At 29.7% G+C, this 21,594-nt stretch overlaps 2 protein-coding genes across 54 annotated transcripts in view; one reads left to right on the top strand and one right to left on the bottom strand.

Annotated features, from left to right (window-relative positions):
• Positions 1–1,372, top strand: part of LOC142332050 (uncharacterized) — a 56,922-nt gene extending 55,550 nt beyond the window's left edge. For 49 of the 50 annotated variants that reach the window (XM_075378222.1, XM_075378196.1, XM_075378180.1 and 46 more), the window contains one exon: positions 1,092–1,372. In XM_075378222.1, coding sequence (XP_075234337.1) covers positions 1,092–1,211 — 120 coding nt within the window. In that variant the 3' untranslated portion in view covers positions 1,212–1,372. Of the gene's footprint in view, positions 1–1,081 lie in introns of all 50 variants that reach the window. The other variant, XM_075378181.1, reaches the window with a different exon arrangement.
• Positions 1,373–4,907: 3,535 nt separating this feature from the next.
• The window catches only part of LOC142332140 (TBC domain-containing protein kinase-like protein), a 44,835-nt gene continuing 28,148 nt past the window's right edge, over positions 4,908–21,594 (bottom strand). For all 4 annotated transcript variants that reach the window (XM_075378401.1, XM_075378399.1, XM_075378400.1 and 1 more), the window contains exons 9-15: positions 17,445–17,622; positions 16,713–16,919; positions 13,754–13,915; positions 11,517–11,641; positions 8,381–8,517; positions 7,223–7,394; positions 4,908–5,126 (exon numbers count right to left, since the gene is read on the bottom strand). In XM_075378401.1, coding sequence (XP_075234516.1) covers positions 5,022–5,126; positions 7,223–7,394; positions 8,381–8,517; positions 11,517–11,641; positions 13,754–13,915; positions 16,713–16,919; positions 17,445–17,622 — 1,086 coding nt within the window. In that variant the 3' untranslated portion in view covers positions 4,908–5,021. The remainder of the gene's footprint in view (positions 5,127–7,222; positions 7,395–8,380; positions 8,518–11,516; positions 11,642–13,753; positions 13,916–16,712; positions 16,920–17,444; positions 17,623–21,594) is intronic.

Below are 21,594 nucleotides of genomic sequence, written 5' to 3'. Positions count from 1 at the left end.
ATTTTATTGTCATATTAACTTTCAGTAAAGAATACTATCTACAAATTCAGTCTATTAAGTTCATTTCACTGTTATTATGAAAATTGATATTAACATTATTGCACCTAAACAAATAAATAAAAGATTAGTAAAAATATTACCATATATTTGCCTTAATTTAAAATATTTCATACAAAGAGTTCTTGTTTATATGCATTATCAACTTTTAATAGAATTACATTAAGTGCAAAGTACACAAAATTAAATCAAAGTACATTGTTATTCCCTGAAATAACAATGTAAGTGGAAATGTACTGCAAAGACTATTCCAGAATTGATCTACAAATGGCTGATAAGAAAAGCACCAAAAAAAAAAAATGAAATTATTTTCTTTAATATATAGATAATTACTTATAAAAGTTTAGAAAGTCAGTGGGCAGAGAGGGATTTGATTGCTGCTACAGTGACTGGCTATTTCCTACGCTGTCCTGTGCAGTAACTTATCCCCTTCACTGTATTATTGTACTATTAGCAGTCTCATCACTACTTCACATACCTCAGGTAGAATTATTGCGCATCTCCATGTTTATACTTAATCTTTGATGAACAAAAACTACATTACTTCTCCAAATAGTCAAACCACAGTCAATATTTACCATGATTAGTTTTTGTGAATTACCACTATAATAACATTATTATGAAAAACTATTACCAAAAGTTGTCAATGGATCTGGGAGGCATTATGTCTGGTCTGTTTGAAAAAATCACATCATACCTTACAGTTTGTTTGAGTGACAATGACAAATTCAATGTTTCACTTGCCAGTTCCTTATAAACAGGTAGGTATTCTACTTCTGAGCAGACCAAACAGGGCATATGTATGCTGCTGTTACTACTGCGTATACATGTCTAATAATTTTTAACAGCAAATTGTAAATCTATTTTAGAATAATCATTCTCTAAAGAATTGACAATTAAAAATTACTTTTAATAATTTCATATGTTTTTCATCAATGAATTAATTAAATATGAAAATTATTAATTTTGTTTAAAATAGATACAAAAAAGAAACTAACATCTTTTCACTTATTTATTATTTTAGTTATTTACAGGTCGTAAGTTTTAGTAGCAGCAGCAGCAGCAGTAGCAGTGAAGAAGTAGCAGTGACAACTCAGAGGGTTGTTAACGTTAAAGGACAAGCTGCTAAACTATTAAAAGAAAGAGGATTTTAGATATATAAATCATGACACTGCCTCAATAAACTGATAAAAATTATTGATAAGTTAAGTAACTATTATTTAATGTTTGCTGCTTCTAACTGTTATCAACTCTGTAAAATATATTCTCCTTTAATCCAATAAAATAAAATATAATAATTTAATTAAATCAATAATTTTTTTCGTTAATTCTTCTCAACGACCAAACTATATGTACTCCTAAAAACCAGAAATCTTAATATCATCCAATCTTGTTAATCTAAAGTAATTAATGAATAGCAGCTCTGTTTAATACAAAGCATATTAATGGATAATATAAAATATATATTTAGATAAGTACAACAATCCAAAACAGAAAATGAAGTCAAAACAAGAAATAATAATCCTTCAAAACGAAAACCAACGGATTAGTTAATTTTGTTTCTTAATTAATTATTTTTCCACTTTAAAAAAAAATGAAAAATTAGATATATCACCAACAAAGGAGCTAGATAATAGCTTCAAGATCTAGAAGCTCACTTATCAGTGTAATAAATCATTATTTTTTCTGAAATTCATTTTCTTGCACGCATTAAAAAAAAAATCATTGAGTATGTACATAATAAAAAATACATAAAGAAAATTTCTATAACTGTAATAAAAGCAGAAATTATACCCCTCCCCAAACCAACACAATTAAAAGAAGTAAATGTACGAGGAAATGGTAATGAAGTCAAAGTAGTAACCCTATTTAAATACCTCAGAAAAATAATAAACAAAAAATCGTCAGTACAAACAAGAACAAACTAGTTAAAGCTCAAAAATTAACTTGGTACACCTACAGTAAAAATTGTCTATTCATAAATGCAAAAATAAGACACAATTCAGTTATGAAACCAGAAGCCACATATGCAGCAGAACCTCCACCAGAATGAACAATCAAAGATCGACAGACTCTAGAAAATCAAAATAATTGAAAGAATCTGCATCAACAAAAAGTACCAGAAAGACAGGCAGTGGTGGATTGTACCCAACAGTCATGTACAAAAAGTTAGAACTCATCACTGATGTCATGTGTAAGAGGAGACTAGGATTCTTTGGACAAAACATGAGGATGCAAGATTTAAGACTTCTGAAACAGCTGGTACAATATAACCTCGACTCGCAAAACATGACAGGATGCAGATAGGTCAGAGAAATAAGAGAGGATCTAAAGGAAATTGGCCTTACAACAGAAGACACCACTGGTAAGATAAAATTAAACAAAAAATCAAGGACAAAAACACTCGCATCACACTCACAAGAAAGAAACTCACAACATGAAAATTTTCAATACCAGAAAGGGCATGGAGATAAAAACATGTGAAAAAGTATTGGAAGGACTGCAAGGCCTGAACAATCCTTTTGAAGAGACTTGGATAATGGACAAACTAAAGTGATCCTACGCAGTTATAAAGGATGAAAAAACCCAGCATTTCAAAAGTTGGATTTAAAATTAACCTTTTTCGTTTTTCAAGCTGAAAACTAAGTTCACAGTGTTCAATTCTAGTTTTAAAGGTTACCATTTCTTGTGAAATGGTAACTTAGTGGTAGCAACAGTTTATTATACATATTTTTAAAAAACATTTGTTATAGTTATTTTTTCTTACTACAGATGGTGATAGTTAAAACCTTCACTCCCACAAATTTTTACCCTTAATATTTATAAATAAATATAAACCTAGTAAAATTTAATATTCTGCTATTAAGAATAAATACGCATTGAAAGCGGTATCATTCTGTTTTGATCCATCTGTGTATACTATTGCGTCTGGGTTTATTTTGGAGAGAGTATGGTGAAAACTTTGTTGAGAGAAAACAGGTGGTGTTGATTGTTTCTTGTATATGGAAAGATCATATTTGTTTACGCCGTTTGCGTAAAATCATTTTATTCCAATGAATTCAAGGTTATGGTCGAGACTTGTAGTTTACAGGCTTGGTAATTTTATTTTGCATTTTTGTGAGGCTTATCTACGTGTATTTTTAAATAGGTTCTTTGGGTTTGTTTTCGATATCATTTCTCTCAGTCTCCAGTTTGACTTGCTGATTGCATCATCGAATTGGTGTCAACGTATTTCATATCTCGCATTATTTATTGCTGTTTAGTCTTAATATATATATTTCTTAATATAAAGTGTTTTTTATTCTCAACCAATTTCAATATTGTCATAGTTCCTAGAAGTCTATTTCTTTTTGTCTGCCCTGATGTCATTTCTTCAACTTCTGCATTCAGAAATTTATTTTATCAATCTTACGTAATTCTTTAGTGGTCTGCTTGCTTGTAAATTACTTTTGTTATGTCTTCGTTCCCGAATTCCACACGTTTTCTCTAATTTTTCTCATACTAACACTTAGACACTACTCTTGTTGTCAACACACACACACACACTCTTCTGTCCATTGCTTTGTTCGCTTCCCCTACTTCTCACCACGTCAGTTTTTCAAAAAAGTATGTCAAAAATGAAAATTTGTTACAGATTCATACTTGTAAAGTTGTGATTTTTTTCTGTATTGGTAATTCTTGGTATTTCTAGTTGAGTTTAAATACACAAATAAATTAATTTTCATTTTACATAAGACTAATAAAGCAAATAATTAATTATAAGAAAAAAAAAATTGATCAGTATCAATCCAAATGTACTAGGTAATAAAGTGATTTTTTAAGTGCTGTTGGAAGACAAGAGACTGAAAAGGCAGAAGAAATTATTAAAACTTCATCCAATAAAATAACAAAATTACAAGATTCATTGCAATCTGTTAAAAATCGTGATATTATTAAAAATATGACTAAATCATCTGGTACTGTTAAACCAGGAGAATCTAATATAAAGATGGTAAAAAATTAATTAAATGAAGAAGCCTACTGCGAAGTCTACTTAAGTTACGACATGCCATTCAAAATCAGCAATGTGGGTAGTTGACTGACGGCATCATCCTGCTGCACGTCCACATGTTGTGAGTTCAACGCGTGATTTACCGAGAATATTTGGATGGGAAATTTATGATCACCTTCCATACCATCTGCACTTATCTCCTTGTGATTACCATTTGTTTGGAAAATTGAAAAACTTTTTGAGTGGTAAGCAATTCACGGGTGACAATGACCTTAAAAATGCTGTTAATCAGTGGCTAAATGGACTAGCAGCAGAGGAATATGATGAGGATATATTGAAGCTGGTGTATAACTACAATAAATGTCTTAATTCATGTGGCAATTATACAGAGAAGTAGTATAAGGTATTTTAGTTTAAGAGAAATAAAAAATATTTATAGTTTTCAGAATAAAATTTTTACTATGAAATGGTGTTTACTTTAGAGATAACCTTTCGTATATGTATAACACATTTTTTTATCAAATATTCAAAAACTTTTAACAAGTTTTTATTGAATTCTGAATATTACATACTGATAATTATGTTACGTCTAATATTTAATTAGGTATCTTACTCCTCTTAATTACATTTAATTGCTGAGATTTTATTAAAATATAGGGATACATATTGTGTATTTTTTTCTTCTACATGATAAATTGTGTGATAGTATATTCTTATATCATCAAATTTATCTGGTGATTATTATATCTGTGTTATGGAAATTTAAACCAGTATTTTCATAATACCAAAATGCTGATTTTCAGCACATCCAGTTTCATAATAGCAAAGGTAAAAAAAATAAGGTTAAGTCAAATTTTCACATTAAAAAGAAATGTTTTAATTTGAGTTAAATGAAATTAAGTTTTTAACAATAATGCATAAATATTAAAATAAATACATATATTAAATAAATATTAAACTAATAATGCAACATTTAAGACATCACAGGTTCTAAGATTCCTGTTTCTTTAAGAACATTAATGCCACCATGAAGACAGCAAACACGAGGAAATCCACGATACACCAGCAACCTGCAAAACTAAAACATTAAAAGAAATAAAGTATATGTACTCATTAAATGAAATAGTTGATTTTAAGAATTAACTTAATTAAATTTCATATGACAATGGATTGGCAAAGATCTCCATGTCCCAAGAAAGCACATCAGTCTTGATTCAATGTCAAAGTAATAATCTCTGTTTTCTTTAGATTTTAATGGAATTGTGCATTTTGAATTCTTGCCTTGAGGTGAAACAGTGAACCATGCATATTATCAAGGCATTTTACAATGGTTATATAAAAAAATCCACAAAAAAAGACCACAGTTATGAAGAAACAACTCGTGGTCCCTTCACCACAATGATGTGCCCGCACACTCAGCTTAGTCAATTCGACAATTTTGTGTCAAAAATCCGATGACTGTCATCCCTCAGCCTCCTTACTCACCAGACCTAGCTCCTTATGTTTTTTCTGAGTTCCAAAATTAAAATCAGTGATGAAAGAATGCCATTTTGAGACTATTGATGACATTAAAGCAAACTCATCAATTTAAAAGAAGACAATTTATAAATGACAATTTCAAATTGTCATTTGAAATTAAAAGACAATTTCAAATGAAGCTATCCAGACTGTTTCACAAAGTGGAAACACTGCTGGGAAAAGTGTGTGAATAGGGGAGGGGGGTACTTTGAAGGGGACAAAGACCAATAATCTCTCTCTTTTTTCCTGTTTAGCCTCCGGTAACTACCGTTAAGATAATTCTTCAGAGGATGAATGAGGATGATATGTATGAGTGTGAATGAAGTGTAGTCTTGTACATTCTCAGTTCGACCATTCCTGAGATGTGTGGTTAATAGAAACCCAACCACCAAAGAACACCGGTATCCACGATCTGGTATTCAAATCCGTGTAAAAATATCTGGCTTTACTAGGACTTGAACGCTGGAACTCTCGACTTCCAAATCAGCTGATTTGGGAAGACGTGTTCACCACTAGACCAACCCGGTGGGTAAAGACCAATAATCTGCAAAATTAATAATAAAGATTAAAAAAATAAAGTTGTGTTATTTAATGAACAGATCTCATATGGGTATTCTGATTCCTCCTTGGCTGATGGGGACAAAAATTAGGCCAAAGCTGGGATACATATAGCCAAATTCAAATGTTTTGTTCAACAGGTTTTCAAGACATGAGGAAAAAACTGTTTAGAAATAAGTACTTTCATTGTATTAAAGCAAAATGTTCTATGATCACAATAACAAATGAAATTCAAAATTGTGAAAACTTCTCCTACTTTTTTAATTTTGTCCAAAATTTAATAACATCAATACTCCAGTATATAGAAATGTTTTTGAGCTACTTTTAAAGAATTTTACAAGCTAAAGACAATCAAGTATAGGCCAAGACATGGAAATTTCTATGGTTATTTTTTTTTCATTTTTTCAACTCAGAAGGTAGTGAAACTGAGGAATTGGACAATTATAAAAAAAATAAGACATCCAAAAAATGTTAGACTGCCCTATATTTTATAGCTACAACATAGTAACAATAAAGTTTTAGCCGAGAAAGTAAAAATTATATATAATGGGAATATAAATAACCATAGTGATATAGTTTTAAAAAATGCAAGTTTCAGATTGGTAGGAAGGGTGTAAAGTATGAATCAAGTAAAGGGAAGTTGTAATAAAAATATGTAGTAATACTCTGCAAGAACATGTCAAACAGTTCTTAAATAAGTTAATTCTTTTCTTTGTGTAATTTATTAACCATTTATTTTTAGTAAATTAATAATGATCGTAGTAATTAATGATAAGGTTTTAAAAAACGTATGATTAAATCAATATGAAAGTCAAGTCCATTAAATTCCTTCTTAACTGACCTACCCAGACCTTCAAATATTTCTCTATGATGAAACTTTGGTTCACTGTTAGGTATACGTCTAATAATTCAAATTATATCAGGATTATTCCTGGCAATATACTACTCACCCAGAATTAATATGGCATTCAAAAGAATTGTATATATTACACGAGAAGTAAATTACAAATGAATAATCCGAAATGTCCACGCAAATGGAGCCTCATAGTATTATTGTTAACTTAAAAGAAAATAAATAAATAAAATAAAATGGCTTACCTTAGCACAATCAGGCATATTAACACCAGCTACAATAATAATCTTTCCTTTATTGTTGTAAAGGATACTTAATTCAGGACTTGCAGGTATAGATGAGTCATTACAGATATCATTCAGATCGACTGAACAAAGAGGAATGTTTATACTACCGGGTACAGCTTCTTCTCTATATCTGATAGTAAAATAATTAAAGAAATCACTATAATATAATTTAACATATTGTTTGTTAGATGCCATAACTGTAAAAGATTGTCAAAGATTTGGCAGAAAACTGCAGTCTCTCCCAAAAACCAGCATCACCATCATAAATAATAAAAAGTGTACCGTCAAGACTTACTAGGAAAACTGAAAAAGAAATTGTTCCCACAGCCATTTCTGCTGAGTTGAATATAAAGTTGCACATCAGAATGTCAAGCCTACCAAAATTAGGTAACATTCAGCAGTAGTGAACTTTATTTTTTATCACAGGAAATGCCTATAATATAATGAACATGATTTATTTCAGAGAAGACAACTCTGACTAGCACTGCCTGTAACATATGTGCTTTACATGCATCTACCCATACAACTCTACATTAATTTATTTATTTATTTTCTTATATACGATTAAATATTTGTTTGATTAAGTAAAACATATTAGATGAAAATCAGCAAATAATATTATTAGATCTTTTTAAAGATAAACTTTTAGAAATGAATTATCTTGAAAAAGACGTTTATTGCAATTGTGATATCAATAAACATGATTAGTTATGAACGCTAACCACAACTTAGCAAAAGTGACAGTAATTTAGTCTGACAAATTAATCAAATGATAGGCTTCTTTCGTTATGCCTTTATGAAATAAGCAATAATCTACATCAATAACAATAATTAACCAATATAAAATAAGCAGATCAAGGAAAGTATAAGAAAAAAGAGAAATGATCTAAGCAGGTGATAGTAGGGGAAAATAAACGACAGACAAACATGGATACCAGATACTACATAGTAAAATGTGGATGGCTATTCTTAAAACCTGATTAAATTTAAAAAATATAATAAACGAAGAAGAAAATTCTGAAGTTTTAAAATTATGTCAAAAAAGAGATTAAGACTTAAAAGTATTATAAAAATAAATTAAATTTAAAAAAATGTAAATTATTCAGATAAGGATACGCTTCATGATCTCTTACATCGATTACTAATACCTTTGGACGAGAATATTTTGTATTTAATAAATCTAAAAGATCAGCACCACTGATACGAGGGCTGAATTCACTTTGCAATTCTGAAACTGGTTGCTCACTCATTTCCTGCAAACCAAAAATATATTAAATAACTATTACAAAATAAATATAAAAATATGTTGTTTTTTTTTTAAATTAAATCCACTAGACAAATAAAAACAGCTCACATTAAAGCTGCTGCACATTTCTGGAATTTGTAGAGTTTAAAATTTAACAACAGTAATATTGAAAATTATTATACCCTCATGAGATTCATTATTTTGTACATTATAAATAAATCGGAATGTCTGTGTCTTTTATAGACATATGGATGTTTACTTACCACTCAGGAACCGCTGGTTTGATGCAATCATTAGCATTGTATTAAATGAACTTATCATAAAGATATCTTATGTACACATTGTACCTGTTGATATCTTATGTATATTGTACCTAATATCTTTATCGTAAAGATATTAGGTACAGACTTAGCCGGATCCACAATTTCTTAATGTTCAAATCTGGAGCATGTCTTAAAAATAAGCCAAATGAGTAAAAAGTAATTTTTCATAAAGTAATTTTTTTTAAATTGCGAATATAACAATCCGTAAGAGACTGTTTACATAGTTCCAATAAAAGTGATCTAGAAAATAAATTGTTTTTATAATTCATAAATTAAACATGAGTAAACAGTTAAGAAATCCAGCAACTTATTAGAAAATTTTATAAAAACTGAAGCAAGAATATATTATTTCAACATCATGTTATCCCATTATCTTGATTATTCTATTTTAACATTAATAGCAAAGTAGTTGTTACTATAGGCTATGCACTTTGAGAAAAAATTGATTTTTGAATTTACTAACTTTGAATATACTTAAAAATAAAAAATAAATATGGCAAAAGAAATAATGGAAAATTTTATTTTTTAATTTACAATAAATTTTAAAAAAGAATTTCAACAGGGAATACAATTTTAAATAACAGCTTTTCATAATCTTTTTTAAGTTTTAGTGAAACTGTAACAAACTTTATACATTTATTGAAATTCAATTTTTAACAAGTGGGGGAAATATTGCTAGAAGGTAAGTAATTTTAAAAAAATAAAAGAACAGTCAGTCAGAAGTCAAATAAATTAAAAAAACAAAAATTTTTTGGGGTGCTTTTTACAAAGGAATTTCTAATGGTATTTTTATTGATTTTATAGAAGCTAGAAAGAATTCACAGTTAACATTTTTATACAACTCAATCTTCTTCAAGATATAGCACTTTCTCATTTGTTTTTTTCTCAAAAACTTAAAAAATTTTAATTGTGTTGGTACCACTTGATAAGTGGCGCCAACCTTTCTAACCTAACCTGCCATTTAGTTGTCATGCATCCTTGGAGTGGTGCGCAACGTGCATTTGCTTTCAAAGCGTTTTACAAAAACAATGACAGTGTGGAGGGAGCGCGTAGAGAATTTCGCCGTCATTTTAATCTGGGACGGCACGACCGTGTTCCATCAGCACATGCAATTAAAAACATGGATATCTAATTTTGAGGAAACCGGTTCGGCAATGAAAAAGAAACCTCCAGGCCGTGAGCGAACCGTCCGCACACCACAGAATGTTCAAGCTTTACAAGATTCTGTCACATGAAGTCCACATCGGTCAATCCGTCGTCTCTCAGCATCTTTACAATTGCATAGTTCAAGTGTTTGAAGAATGTTAGCGAAGGACTTGCAATACCATCCATACAAGTTACAGATCGTCCAGGAACTGAAACCGAACGATGCAGTTGTGCGAGCACAATTCTGTAATGTAATGCTTCAAAAGATAAATGATAACGAAGATTTTGTTCAAGAACTGTGGATGTCAGACGAAGCGCATTTCCACCTCAGTGGATTTGTTAACAAGCAAAATTTCAGATACTGGGCACAAGAAAATCCTACGCAGCTACACCAGCGTCATATTGCACAGCTAGAAAGTGACCGTGTGGTGTGCTACATCATCTTATGGTGTTATAAGCCCTTATTTTTTTGAGGATGACAACGGTCTTGCGATTACAGTGACGTCGGCTCGTTACGTAGTCGTGCTTGAAACCTTTGTTGTGGAACAACAAAAGATATTTCCACAGATTCTTAACACAGCCTGGTTTCAACAAGATGGAGCAACATCACATACTGCACGAATATCAATGGCAGCTGTACGCCGATTGTTTGGAAAACGTGTCATTTCACAAAATGGTGACATTAGATGGCCTCCCAGATCACCTGATCTCTCAACTTGCGATTACTTTTTGTGGGGTCACCTTAAAAGCAAAGTGTTCCACAGTAGACCTGCTACAACGGAAGAACTGAAGGCAAAGATCCGAGAAGCAAATGCGGAAATTCCAGTTGAGATGTTATGTCAAACCATGAACAATTTAACGAAGAGGCTTCGTGAGTGTTCACATAGAAGAGGTCACCTGCAAGATGTCATCTTTAAAAAATAAACTAAAATGTATGTATTCTAAAATGGCAATATTTCTAAAATTACATGAAATAAAATTCATTTTCTAAAAAAAATTTTTCATTAACATTATTTAATTTTTTTAATTTTCCGTTTCTTTTAATCACCCTGTACAATCATAATTGCAACTTGAATACTGTGGATAAAACATGATACTAAAACAAAGACTGAATTATCTTTCATTTTAATAACCAAAGAATCACTTGCCAAGTTTCTAGATTATTGTCCAAAATTTAATTTTTAAAATGAAGTTTAAAGAAGTTTTAACTCATGAAATTTAATTTCATGAGTTTCAAACCATCATGACTCACACAAACCCTGAAATTAATCACGTTGGTCTTGATATAGATTTACATCCAACACAGATTTTTCTATCGCACAGGATGATTGAAGCATATTATAAAATAATAGCTCAAAATATTAAATTTCCTTCATCTTCATCACTTTAACAAAATCTCAACCCCCTCCACCATTTATATCAACTATTAAAATACATTCAAAATTATTTGAAATGATTTGTCTTTATGCATTTTACTTATGTTTTTCACATAATCTTATAAAAAACTATTTTAATAAGAAAATTAATAATTCATTACCAGTTCTGGATTTGAAGTCTGTTTTTTGGTCATACTGTGCAATTCATGACTACGATAGGTTACACTTCTTGGTGTACTACAATAAAGGTCAATTGAGTTAGTGACACATCTTTCAATATCTACCTCTGTGACAATAAATAAAAAAAAATCCAAAATAAAACAAAAGAGTAACATGGAGAAATAAAAACAGAAAATAGCAATAAAAAACCATCATTTTATTGCTTTTGCTTAAAAAACAGCAATAAAAAGTAAACATCATAACAGATATATTTAACTACTAAACTATAGTTTAAAAACAACAACAAAAAATTATAACTATAATAATTAATTCGATTATATAATAATCTACTCATTAGTAGGTTACACCTTGAACTCCAAAAAATCTGGTTTAAATCGCTGACTGAGTAAGATGGGTAAATATTTTGCATGCCTCTTGATCAATTGAAATGTGCTGTCCACAAACATAAACAACATTCCCTGTCATAATGGAATAACAGTGAGTTTGACTAATTATTAGGTTTCATTAAATTATTATATAAATTATGAGCATAATAATTTCTTATGAAACCTTATAAGAAATGGATATTTATCTATGTTATAAGTATTGCACATCATTTTTATTATAAATGTTTTATCTTTTTTTTTTTAATTATTAAATCACAATCTCTTTCCAGTTCTTGACATACAAAGGATGGCTAACATGTAATGCAAACTGGAAAAAAACAGAACAAAATATCATGCAAAGCGAAAGGTTGCCATCTTGTAATTTAATTTTCCAATTACTAGCATTTCAAAACTTGTTGATCCACACCCACTCATTTTCTCAGTTGTTATTGTTATGGAATCGAGTACACTTGCTATGTCGGCGCATGTCAAACAACGTGCAGAGATGGAATTTTTAACAGTAGAAAAAGTGAATGCTAGTGACATTCATTGTCGTCTAAAAACCATTTACAACAATAAAGTTTTTGAGTACAGTACTGTGAGTAGGTGGGTGATAAAATTTTGTGCATTAGAAGCTGGTTAAGCAAATATTGGAGGATGAACTTCACAATGATCAACCATTTTCAGTGACATGAGAAGCACCAAAAGGAGATGATGGATTAGTCAATTCAAAATGACAGTCGCATCACCATCAGTTAAGAATACTGAAAAAGTAGGAAACATTAATGCACAACTGGGGTATTGTAAAGTCTGTTCAAAGTAGATGCTATGAAAACTCACAGAGAAAAAACACACAACAATAATAGGAATTTTGTGAATAGCTTCTGAAACAATACTGTGAAAGGGAGATGACTTCCTTTTCAATATTGTGACAGGAGAAAAAACTTGGGTGCATTAATATGACACAAAAGAAAAACAGCAGAGTATGGAATACTGCAACTATGGTTCACCACAACCAAAAAAATTCAAAACAACCCTCTTCAAAAAAAGTTTTTTTAAGCGTTCTGGGATTCCAGACACATGAAAGTACATGACAGACTATCTGGAAATCGGGTAGACTGTAAATTCAGTACGATACAAAGATGTCAAAAGCTTTAGGAGATGTGTGTGTCATGTCAAATTCAACAAGCCATAGAGTTGATACTCTCCAACACAGTAATGCTTGACCATACACATTGTGTGCAACCACCAAGGCTCTTATAAAGTTGAAATCTGAGCCTAATCCACACCCTCTATATTTCTCAGCTTTGGCACCCTGTGATTTTCATTTCTTTTCGCAATTAAGGATTTGTTTTACCACAGATAATGAACTGAAAGACCAGCGAAGTCTTGGATCAAGGAAAGACTGCCACCATTCTTCATTGACGGAATGAGAAAACTGGTTCAGTGTTGGGAGAAATATATAGATGTAAACGGTGACTGTAATGAAAAATAATGATACATTTTTGTAACATATCAAATTTACTTTTTCTCCATTTGACTATCTCTTTTCCTTTGTGAGCTATGAGTGACTGTGCATTACATTTCAGCCACCCGACATGATATATTAATCCCTTTATGTGTTAAATGCCATAATGAAAATGGTTGAGTAGCTGACCTGATAGAATATGAAGTAGATTAAACATAAAATTCAGTATCAACGGCAAAACAGCATAATGACAATTTTTCATGTCTATGTCAATTCTTATTACAAAGTTTACAGATGGTCCATCATAATCGACTAACATGTCGTATATCACAACAAAAAATAGTAGATAAATAAAATTATATTAAGTTACGTAATTTTAATATACCTGGTAGATCAGAAAAAAGTAAAATACATTCATTGAAACCAGATGATAATAATGTATCTCTTAACTGCTGTAATATTGCAAGACCGACATATAATGGAAAAGAAGCATCTCCTAAAAGTAATTTATCCCATAAATGGAATATTTTTTGCAATGGGAAAACATCTGAAAATAAAAAAGAATGTAAAACCAAAATATAATTTATACAGCATCATGACTATAAGGAAACATTTAGTTGTCCCAATTCTACTTTCATATATCACAATTTGAAGCCATAAATACTTTCATACATTTAATTTTCATTGTTTTCTTTTTTGTTAATTATTATAAATTCAGGGCACATATTTAACAATGATGAAATGAAAACTGGAAAAATGTCACTGATCAAACCGAGACAATCACCATGTGAAACCACCTTTGTTACTAATTAAACTGAGACCAGCTCAGGTGAATAAATCAATAAAAATAAACTGTGCTATGTCTACTTCAAATTTACAGTTAATAATTAGCAAATTATACATTTTTAATTAATTTTTTAAAACTTTCATAAAATTAATTCTTTTTTAGTCTTAAAAACAATTCAAAACTAACAAAAATTTGAACCAAATACCTCAACTTCATGCTCTTTTGTGAACTCCACATGGCAATTATTCACTAATAAATCAACTGTGACTGCCATGTCCTGAATAGAGTAGAGGTACAATAATTAATAAAGCCAATGTTGAAAAAGTCTTAGGAAAACTAAATAAAGAAGATAATTGACTGAAATGACTTTCATGCTTCCTAGTATAACAAAACAAAAAAAAAATTTTTTTCCATTCTTTTATCAATAATTAGAGCCTTTAGAAACTTAGAATTACAGAAAATTGATTAGAAATAATTAATTTTTAAAATATACAATTAAACAAACATTAAACAAATGAACATTACAAAATTACCACTGTTTATTTCACATTGACCATTATGCATATTCATATTTCTTAATTAAGTTCCTCAATCTATTATCATATAAGAAATTTAGCATTGTCTTGGTGTCATCCTCTCGACTAAGCATCTTCTTAATATTTTGATTTATCTTAATTGCTGCTGACTAGCTGTGAGTTTTGGTAATCTAGAAAATGATGTATATTTGTATTTTATAATTCACAGTAAGATTAACGACAACCAAGCAGATGGGCACAGGTGAATCTAGTGTACCCAATTCTTAGTCATATTAGAATGAATTGATCTCATTGTGAGTGACAAATGGTTTTTCAAACACATTTCCCCTAATTTTATGTAGGCCTGTGGGTGGACTTAACAACCAAAATTTGTTCCACTGGGTATTTAATTTATTATGGGTTTCCCTTACAGAGACGTTCCGACTTACCAGATCCAGTCAAAGTCCATTTAATGAGGCCCTCTTAGCCGCTTCATTAGCCTGTTTATTACCTTGAATGCTGAAATGACTTGTAACCCAAATAAATACCACCTTTTTGTTTGTATTATACATTTTCATACATTTTGTGTCATACATGTTTGTGTCATACATTTTCTGAATGATTGGCTGCAGTTAGCTTTGGGGTACCTGAAGTTAAAGCTTCTGCAGTTAAAGATTTGGAACACACTTTAGTCTTACAATTAGACATTCTTCTTTAGAGTGGGTCTAAATATTTTCTAAACCAGAATATAAGTGTAAGCCTCACAGAAAAGTATAGAGGAATAAGTCTGAGTTTATATAACAGTTTGCTATCAGGGAATATAAAGGGGCAGCTACACTCTTCAGTAGAAACGGAACCATCTGTGTAGATGGGTATATGATCTTTGTAGATCTGAGTTCTCATTAAATTAGTTCCTAACTGTATTTTTAATTAAATTTTTTATAATTGGTAACCAACAAAAAGTAGTCATGATGCCATGCATTACTTTTTTTGGAGAAACAAATAAATTTAATTCTTATAGGTAAATATTCAGTCTTTGACTAAAAGACGGGAGCAAGGACTTCTTCTTTTCAAATATGTAATCATACGCAGCTGTAGCTGCTTAACTTGAATATTTAGGAAGACTTGACCTTTTACTGAGTATTTAATAAGTTGATATTTCCTCCGATATGACAATGGGAGTTCATGGGATTCTGCTAGTACGCTGGATATTGGATTTGTTACAAAAACTCGTAGGGATAGTCGAATGCAAGTAAAGTTTAGAAGAATGTGTAAACTTTAATGAATTTTTAATCTTTTCTATGCATAATTGTACAATACTGATCAGTAATCTAACTCTGAAAATATTATGGTTTTGTAGGTGTTGAAGAAAATGGGTTTGCCAGCATCCCGGTCATAGGATGATATAAATTTGATGATGTTAATTCTCCTTAAACATTCAGTTTTGTTATGTTTAACATGGTTTGACCGATTCAACTTTTCATCAAAAATCATACCCAGGATTTTAATTGCATCTGTTCTTTTTATCTCATCTTCACTTAAACATAACTTGACATCTTTCTGACTTTCACTTCATTGCCTAGAAAATATAATAAACTCTTATTTAATCACTAATAATTTTAAGCCACTGTTTAATGCCCACCTTTGTATCAAGTTTAATGAAGTTGTATTGTATCCTTAATAGTATTGATGTTTACCTCTACAGGTGGTAGTGAGATGTTCAACAAAATAAACTTTTTTACTGGCTTATTTAATTATACCAGCTATCCCATTTACAATAATCAGAAAGAACAAAACACTACGAATGCGCCGCTGAGGGACTCCATTCTTTATTTCATATACATCTGAAAATATTCTATTAATTTTAACATGGATTGTTCATTTGCTTAAAAAATCTACCATAAAGTTTAATATGTTTCTGTTATCTCTATTATGCAGCAAAATTAGAAGAATATATGAGAGTTCTATTGCATGACCTACATATTGTTTCTAGCGCTTAATATATTAACATAAGTAATAAAATATTATAAACATAAACTTACGTGAAAACATGGTAAGAAACCATGGTATTGCAAAAAGTTCTGGAATAAAATTAATATCATGTAAATGATTTGCTAATGTTGGATCATGGAATGCTATCAGATGTGAAAACTTGGCAAGATATTCTCTAATGACAGCAGAATTATCTTTTAAAAAGAAATTATGAAGATATTTTGGAACAAATGCTGACAAACAAGCATAAGCTCTTGCTGAAACAGAAATTAAATACTAACTATATCTATGAACAAAAAAATTTTTCAAATATTTCAAAGAATTAGTTTCATTAAAAATAATAAGAAAGAAAATATTGTTTACTACATAATTAATATATTAAAAATTCTAACATCAAGTAAAATCTTAATATACAGTTAAACATATACAATAAATATCAATAGTTCCAAAAAAACAGTGCCCAGAGACTACCATAGATACCCATTAACTATAGATAGAAGTTCCCAATAAAATACAACTGATTGTAAGCAAAACCACAAGTAAATTAATTAATTACAATTTAATATAAGTTTAAACAATGAAAACTAAAAATATATTTACCAAATATTTAAAAATAAAAATTTCAAATTCCAAACTTAGTGACATTATGGCAATCTGTAGACTCTAAATAACAAAAATGCATTACATAAAGAGTTTATAAAGGAAGCAAGAATAACCTGCTGATCTGTATCAAATATAGATAGGAAATTAACGAACATAATGAAACACATGATTATCCCTACCTTCATTATTAAAATTAAGATACAAAAATGGCGCACAAAGAGAATCAAGACCTTGCCAATAAACATATTCTGGATGGCTGATGACCCAAGCTTTTAATACGCGTTTAAATTTCCGATGACCTTCTCGTGATGATAACAATTCATTATACTGATGACAACGAGGTATATCTACTTCTATCTATAAAAAGAAAAGAGAAATTAAATTAAAATAAAAATATTTATGAAATAAACAAAAGTTTTAAAATCATCCACTACATTAACCTTTTTTCATTTTTATTAAATGATTAATTTATGTTTAACCTAAAGCTTGTGCATGGGAATAAGCCATGGGAATTTTTAGACCAAAATAGTTGAGATCATGACAAAGGTTTCATTTAGGACCAAAAGACCATCTTTTTTTAATAAGACTTTTAAACCATCCATAATATTCTAACCTCTTAACATAATCAATTATTTTTTAACAATTAACACCTTTTAAGGAAATTAATACAATACTTTTCTTAAAACCACTGAGCTATTTGTATACTAACTTCTGCCTTTATGATCTGAAGGGACTTCACAATAACCCATTGGAAATTCCATGTTGTTTATCATTACCCTAACTACTGTATTGATCGATTCTCAAATGAATCTGTGAAAGAGTTAAGGTACCAAATTCAGTATTTAAATTTTGGGCAGTATCACAGAGTAATCATAGAAAAACTATCTTGGAATTTTTTTTGAGCAGGTTATGCATATCACCAAATTTAAAAATATGCTCAATTAAAAACATATACTTCGAAGTTAACATATTGAGTTTGTTCTCAAACACAAATCTATCAAATATAATTATAAAAGAAGAAAACAACATCGGGAAGAAATGGAAAATGTAAACAAAGTTATTCACAAAAGCAAATAAACTTGAAAGATAGATGTAGAACGTGTTCACTCTATGTGAAAGGACTTGTTGAACAATTGCATTTATTTAGCTTAAGTAATGCATTCATACCAGGAAAATATGCAGTTATAAGGAATGAGTTAGATAAATGTTTACCTAGACCTAGATTAATAATTTATAAAAGGTTTTACTCAAAGACAATTCCAAAATTTTTTAATCTTTTACCTTTCAAAATTAAAAAAAAATAGTCAACAGGACTAAAGTTTGAAAATGGTCAGCGCAGTAATACTCACCAGGATGATATTTCTTCTTTCTATGATAGTACAGAGTAAGTGCAAAAGAATTCTCCAATCTCTAATTATTATTATTAATAATAATTTATCTATGATGGATCAGTAAGTCAGTAATGTTTACTAATGTATTTTGTATTTTACTACAATAACAATATTATTACACACAAGTTCAAATTTGTTACTGTGTAACAGAAATTCTGTAATCAAATTAAAATTTTTTAGAAAGCCAATAAAGAAAAGAGTCTAAGAATGTAATCTTAAGATTGTGTAGATTGGTTAAACTGGTTAATAACTTCCAACTCTTTAGAGCAGGTTGGAAAATTCAGTGTGTATTGTCCCAAACTGGTTTTGACCTCAGGATGTTTTCTTATTAATCCTCAATAAAAATGTATATGATAGATAGTTAAGTGTTTTGTAATTTTTATTTTGTATTAATGTTAGAAAATAATTATTACTTAAAAATGGATTAATAACGATATTTCCAGTTCATATTATCACAGATTGTATATGGGCGATGATAATGCCCAGGCGTTTTTCGCCCACAAACAACAAAAAAAAACAAATTGTATAATTTTTCTAACTAAAATTTTATCTAAATTTTTCTAAGTTGTTAAAATTTCTAACAGTATGGTACAAATAATGAAATAGAAAAAAAAATTATATAAATTTCTAAAATTGATCAAATTTAGCTACAAATTTTATACAAAAATAAAAATGAAGTTCTTTTTTATTATTAAAAGACTAGAATTTTTATCTGACTTCATTCACATGAATACCGGACTGCTTAAAAATTTTACTATACAGAATGAGTATTTTATAAACAAAACTCAATCAAAATTATTGGTGTATTACCATTTTAACAATGAAACAAATTAAAAACAAATGTAAATGGAATATTATTTTACAATTTTTATTATAAGTTTATAATTTTGGATATCTCAAGATATATAGAGGTGTATCTTTATTAAATCTGCCCAAAAAGGTATAAAACAATCATAATGTTGATTCATTTCATCCTCAAACGAATTTCTTTTTACTTTAATTCATATTTACTATTAATGGTATTTGATATAACATTGACTAAGTAAGTATGGTTTCACTCTGACAAAGTCCATGTTGGTACCAAGGTTTGATAGTAGACATATCATCTATACCTTGTTGCATAAGAAAATAATGATACTATTCAATCATTGTATTACCAAAATAAATTGTTTCTATCTATTTTAACATTAATTCATATTTATTATTTACAATTGTATTATACCATTACGTTAAATGAGATTGATCACTGCGTCATGCAACGATAGTCCATTAACCATCTATGTCGTGTTTATATATATGTTTTCTTCTTTTTTTGTTTCATCCGACTTGGATGAAACAAAAAAGTGACTGGATCAATCACTTTTTTGTGTTCTGTACCTTTCTTTTAGCCCAGTATTGTTTTATTCTTTCCAATCTTACTTTCCTTTCTTCGGAGAGTTGGATCTTATGTTTAGTTTTAGCTTAGAACCTCATTTTCTTGTCCTTTGTGACTGTTTTAGACGTTTTGTCCAGGAGCATGCTTTGTGATTTGGAATGCCATTAGATCTTTTTCTGTTTTGGGAACCAACCTAGTTTGGTTTTTTGTTGTGGAAATAATTGAAGATTTGTTTGGTTAGTATGCACTCATTCTGAGGATGTGTCTGTAGAATTTGATTCTTCTTTTTCTAACTGTGTCTGAACATTTATATATAGATAAATATAAGGTTTTGTTTTTTATGTGGATTAATTTTTTTGTTTTAGAATTTAGGGCCTAGGATTTTTCTTGAGAAATTCCTTTCTTCATCTCGTCTTTCGATTGGGCCATAGTTGATGGATAGTCTTTGCCGCAAACAGAGCTTCCGGTTTGATTACCAAGTTGTAGTGTTACCTTTTTGCATTCCAGGATAGAGATTTTTTGTTGTAAGTGTTTCTAGCGAGTTGAAAGACTAGTCTGAGTTTGTTTTTTCTGGTTACCATTGACTTTTTCTTGAGGGCATTCCAGCTGATCCATTCTCCAAAATATTAAAATTTTTTGACTATTTCTATCTTTTGTTCTCCAATTTTAAGGTGCCTTGGTGGATTTTTGATGTTTGTCATTATTACGGTCTTTAAAAAGGAGATTTGGAGACCTATTTTCAGTGCTAATTTTTCAAGTTCTAGTCTGTTCATAATAATCAAACACTTATTCACTATACAAACTGAATAATTTTATTACGTTAGTGTGTCACTTTGGTTATGTATTTCATCCATTTCATTTAGGAATAGGGAATAAATAAGTCAATTTTTTAAAATACAATTTTTTTGCTTTTTATATCGGTTTTTGTTCTATCTTCAGAATGGATTAACTGATTTAAATTTTGGACAATGACTTCTGAACGTAGGCCATTGATGCCAATTAATTTTAGTTACAATCAATCAAGTGGCTGGGGAGATACAGTCACTGTGGGTCCATAACTTTACTTTTACTCGAAGTAGAGTAACTTTTTAACATAATCCTTTACTCGCATATTTATATAAATAAATCTGATCCTCCTAAGTAAGAGGTTCTTTCTGTGTTCAGGAAAAACCCTTTAGTATCCAGAGTTATGCAACTCTTTGTAAGGTCCTTTTTATAATTGTTTTTCTTAGGTAATAAAAGATTACTTGGAGGCTTCTATCTATAACACTTCTTTTGATTGATTCACCATTCTCAACAATTCCACTTCTAAAAGAAAACTTATACAAGATCATGCATTACCACTTTTGAATTCTCTTTTAGCTATTCAGTTGTTACAAATACTTTTCTATTCAAGGGGTATTACAGATTTAGAAATGTAAGTTCTTTAGGAGTAAGGTTTGGATAAGGAACTAGATATTTTTTTGTTATTTACTTAAAGATAACAAACCATTGTATAACAATAAATTATTATACTGGAGGAACAAAAAGTTGTCTTTCTATAATACAATTTAATAATTTAGC

The sequence above is a fragment of the Lycorma delicatula genome, chromosome 11 (assembly GCF_047948215.1).
Source record: "Lycorma delicatula isolate Av1 chromosome 11, ASM4794821v1, whole genome shotgun sequence".
Classification (NCBI taxonomy): Eukaryota; Metazoa; Arthropoda; class Insecta; order Hemiptera; family Fulgoridae; genus Lycorma; species Lycorma delicatula.
The sequence above is the reverse complement of the archived record's forward strand: the minus strand, read 5'-3'. Positions and strand labels throughout refer to the sequence as shown.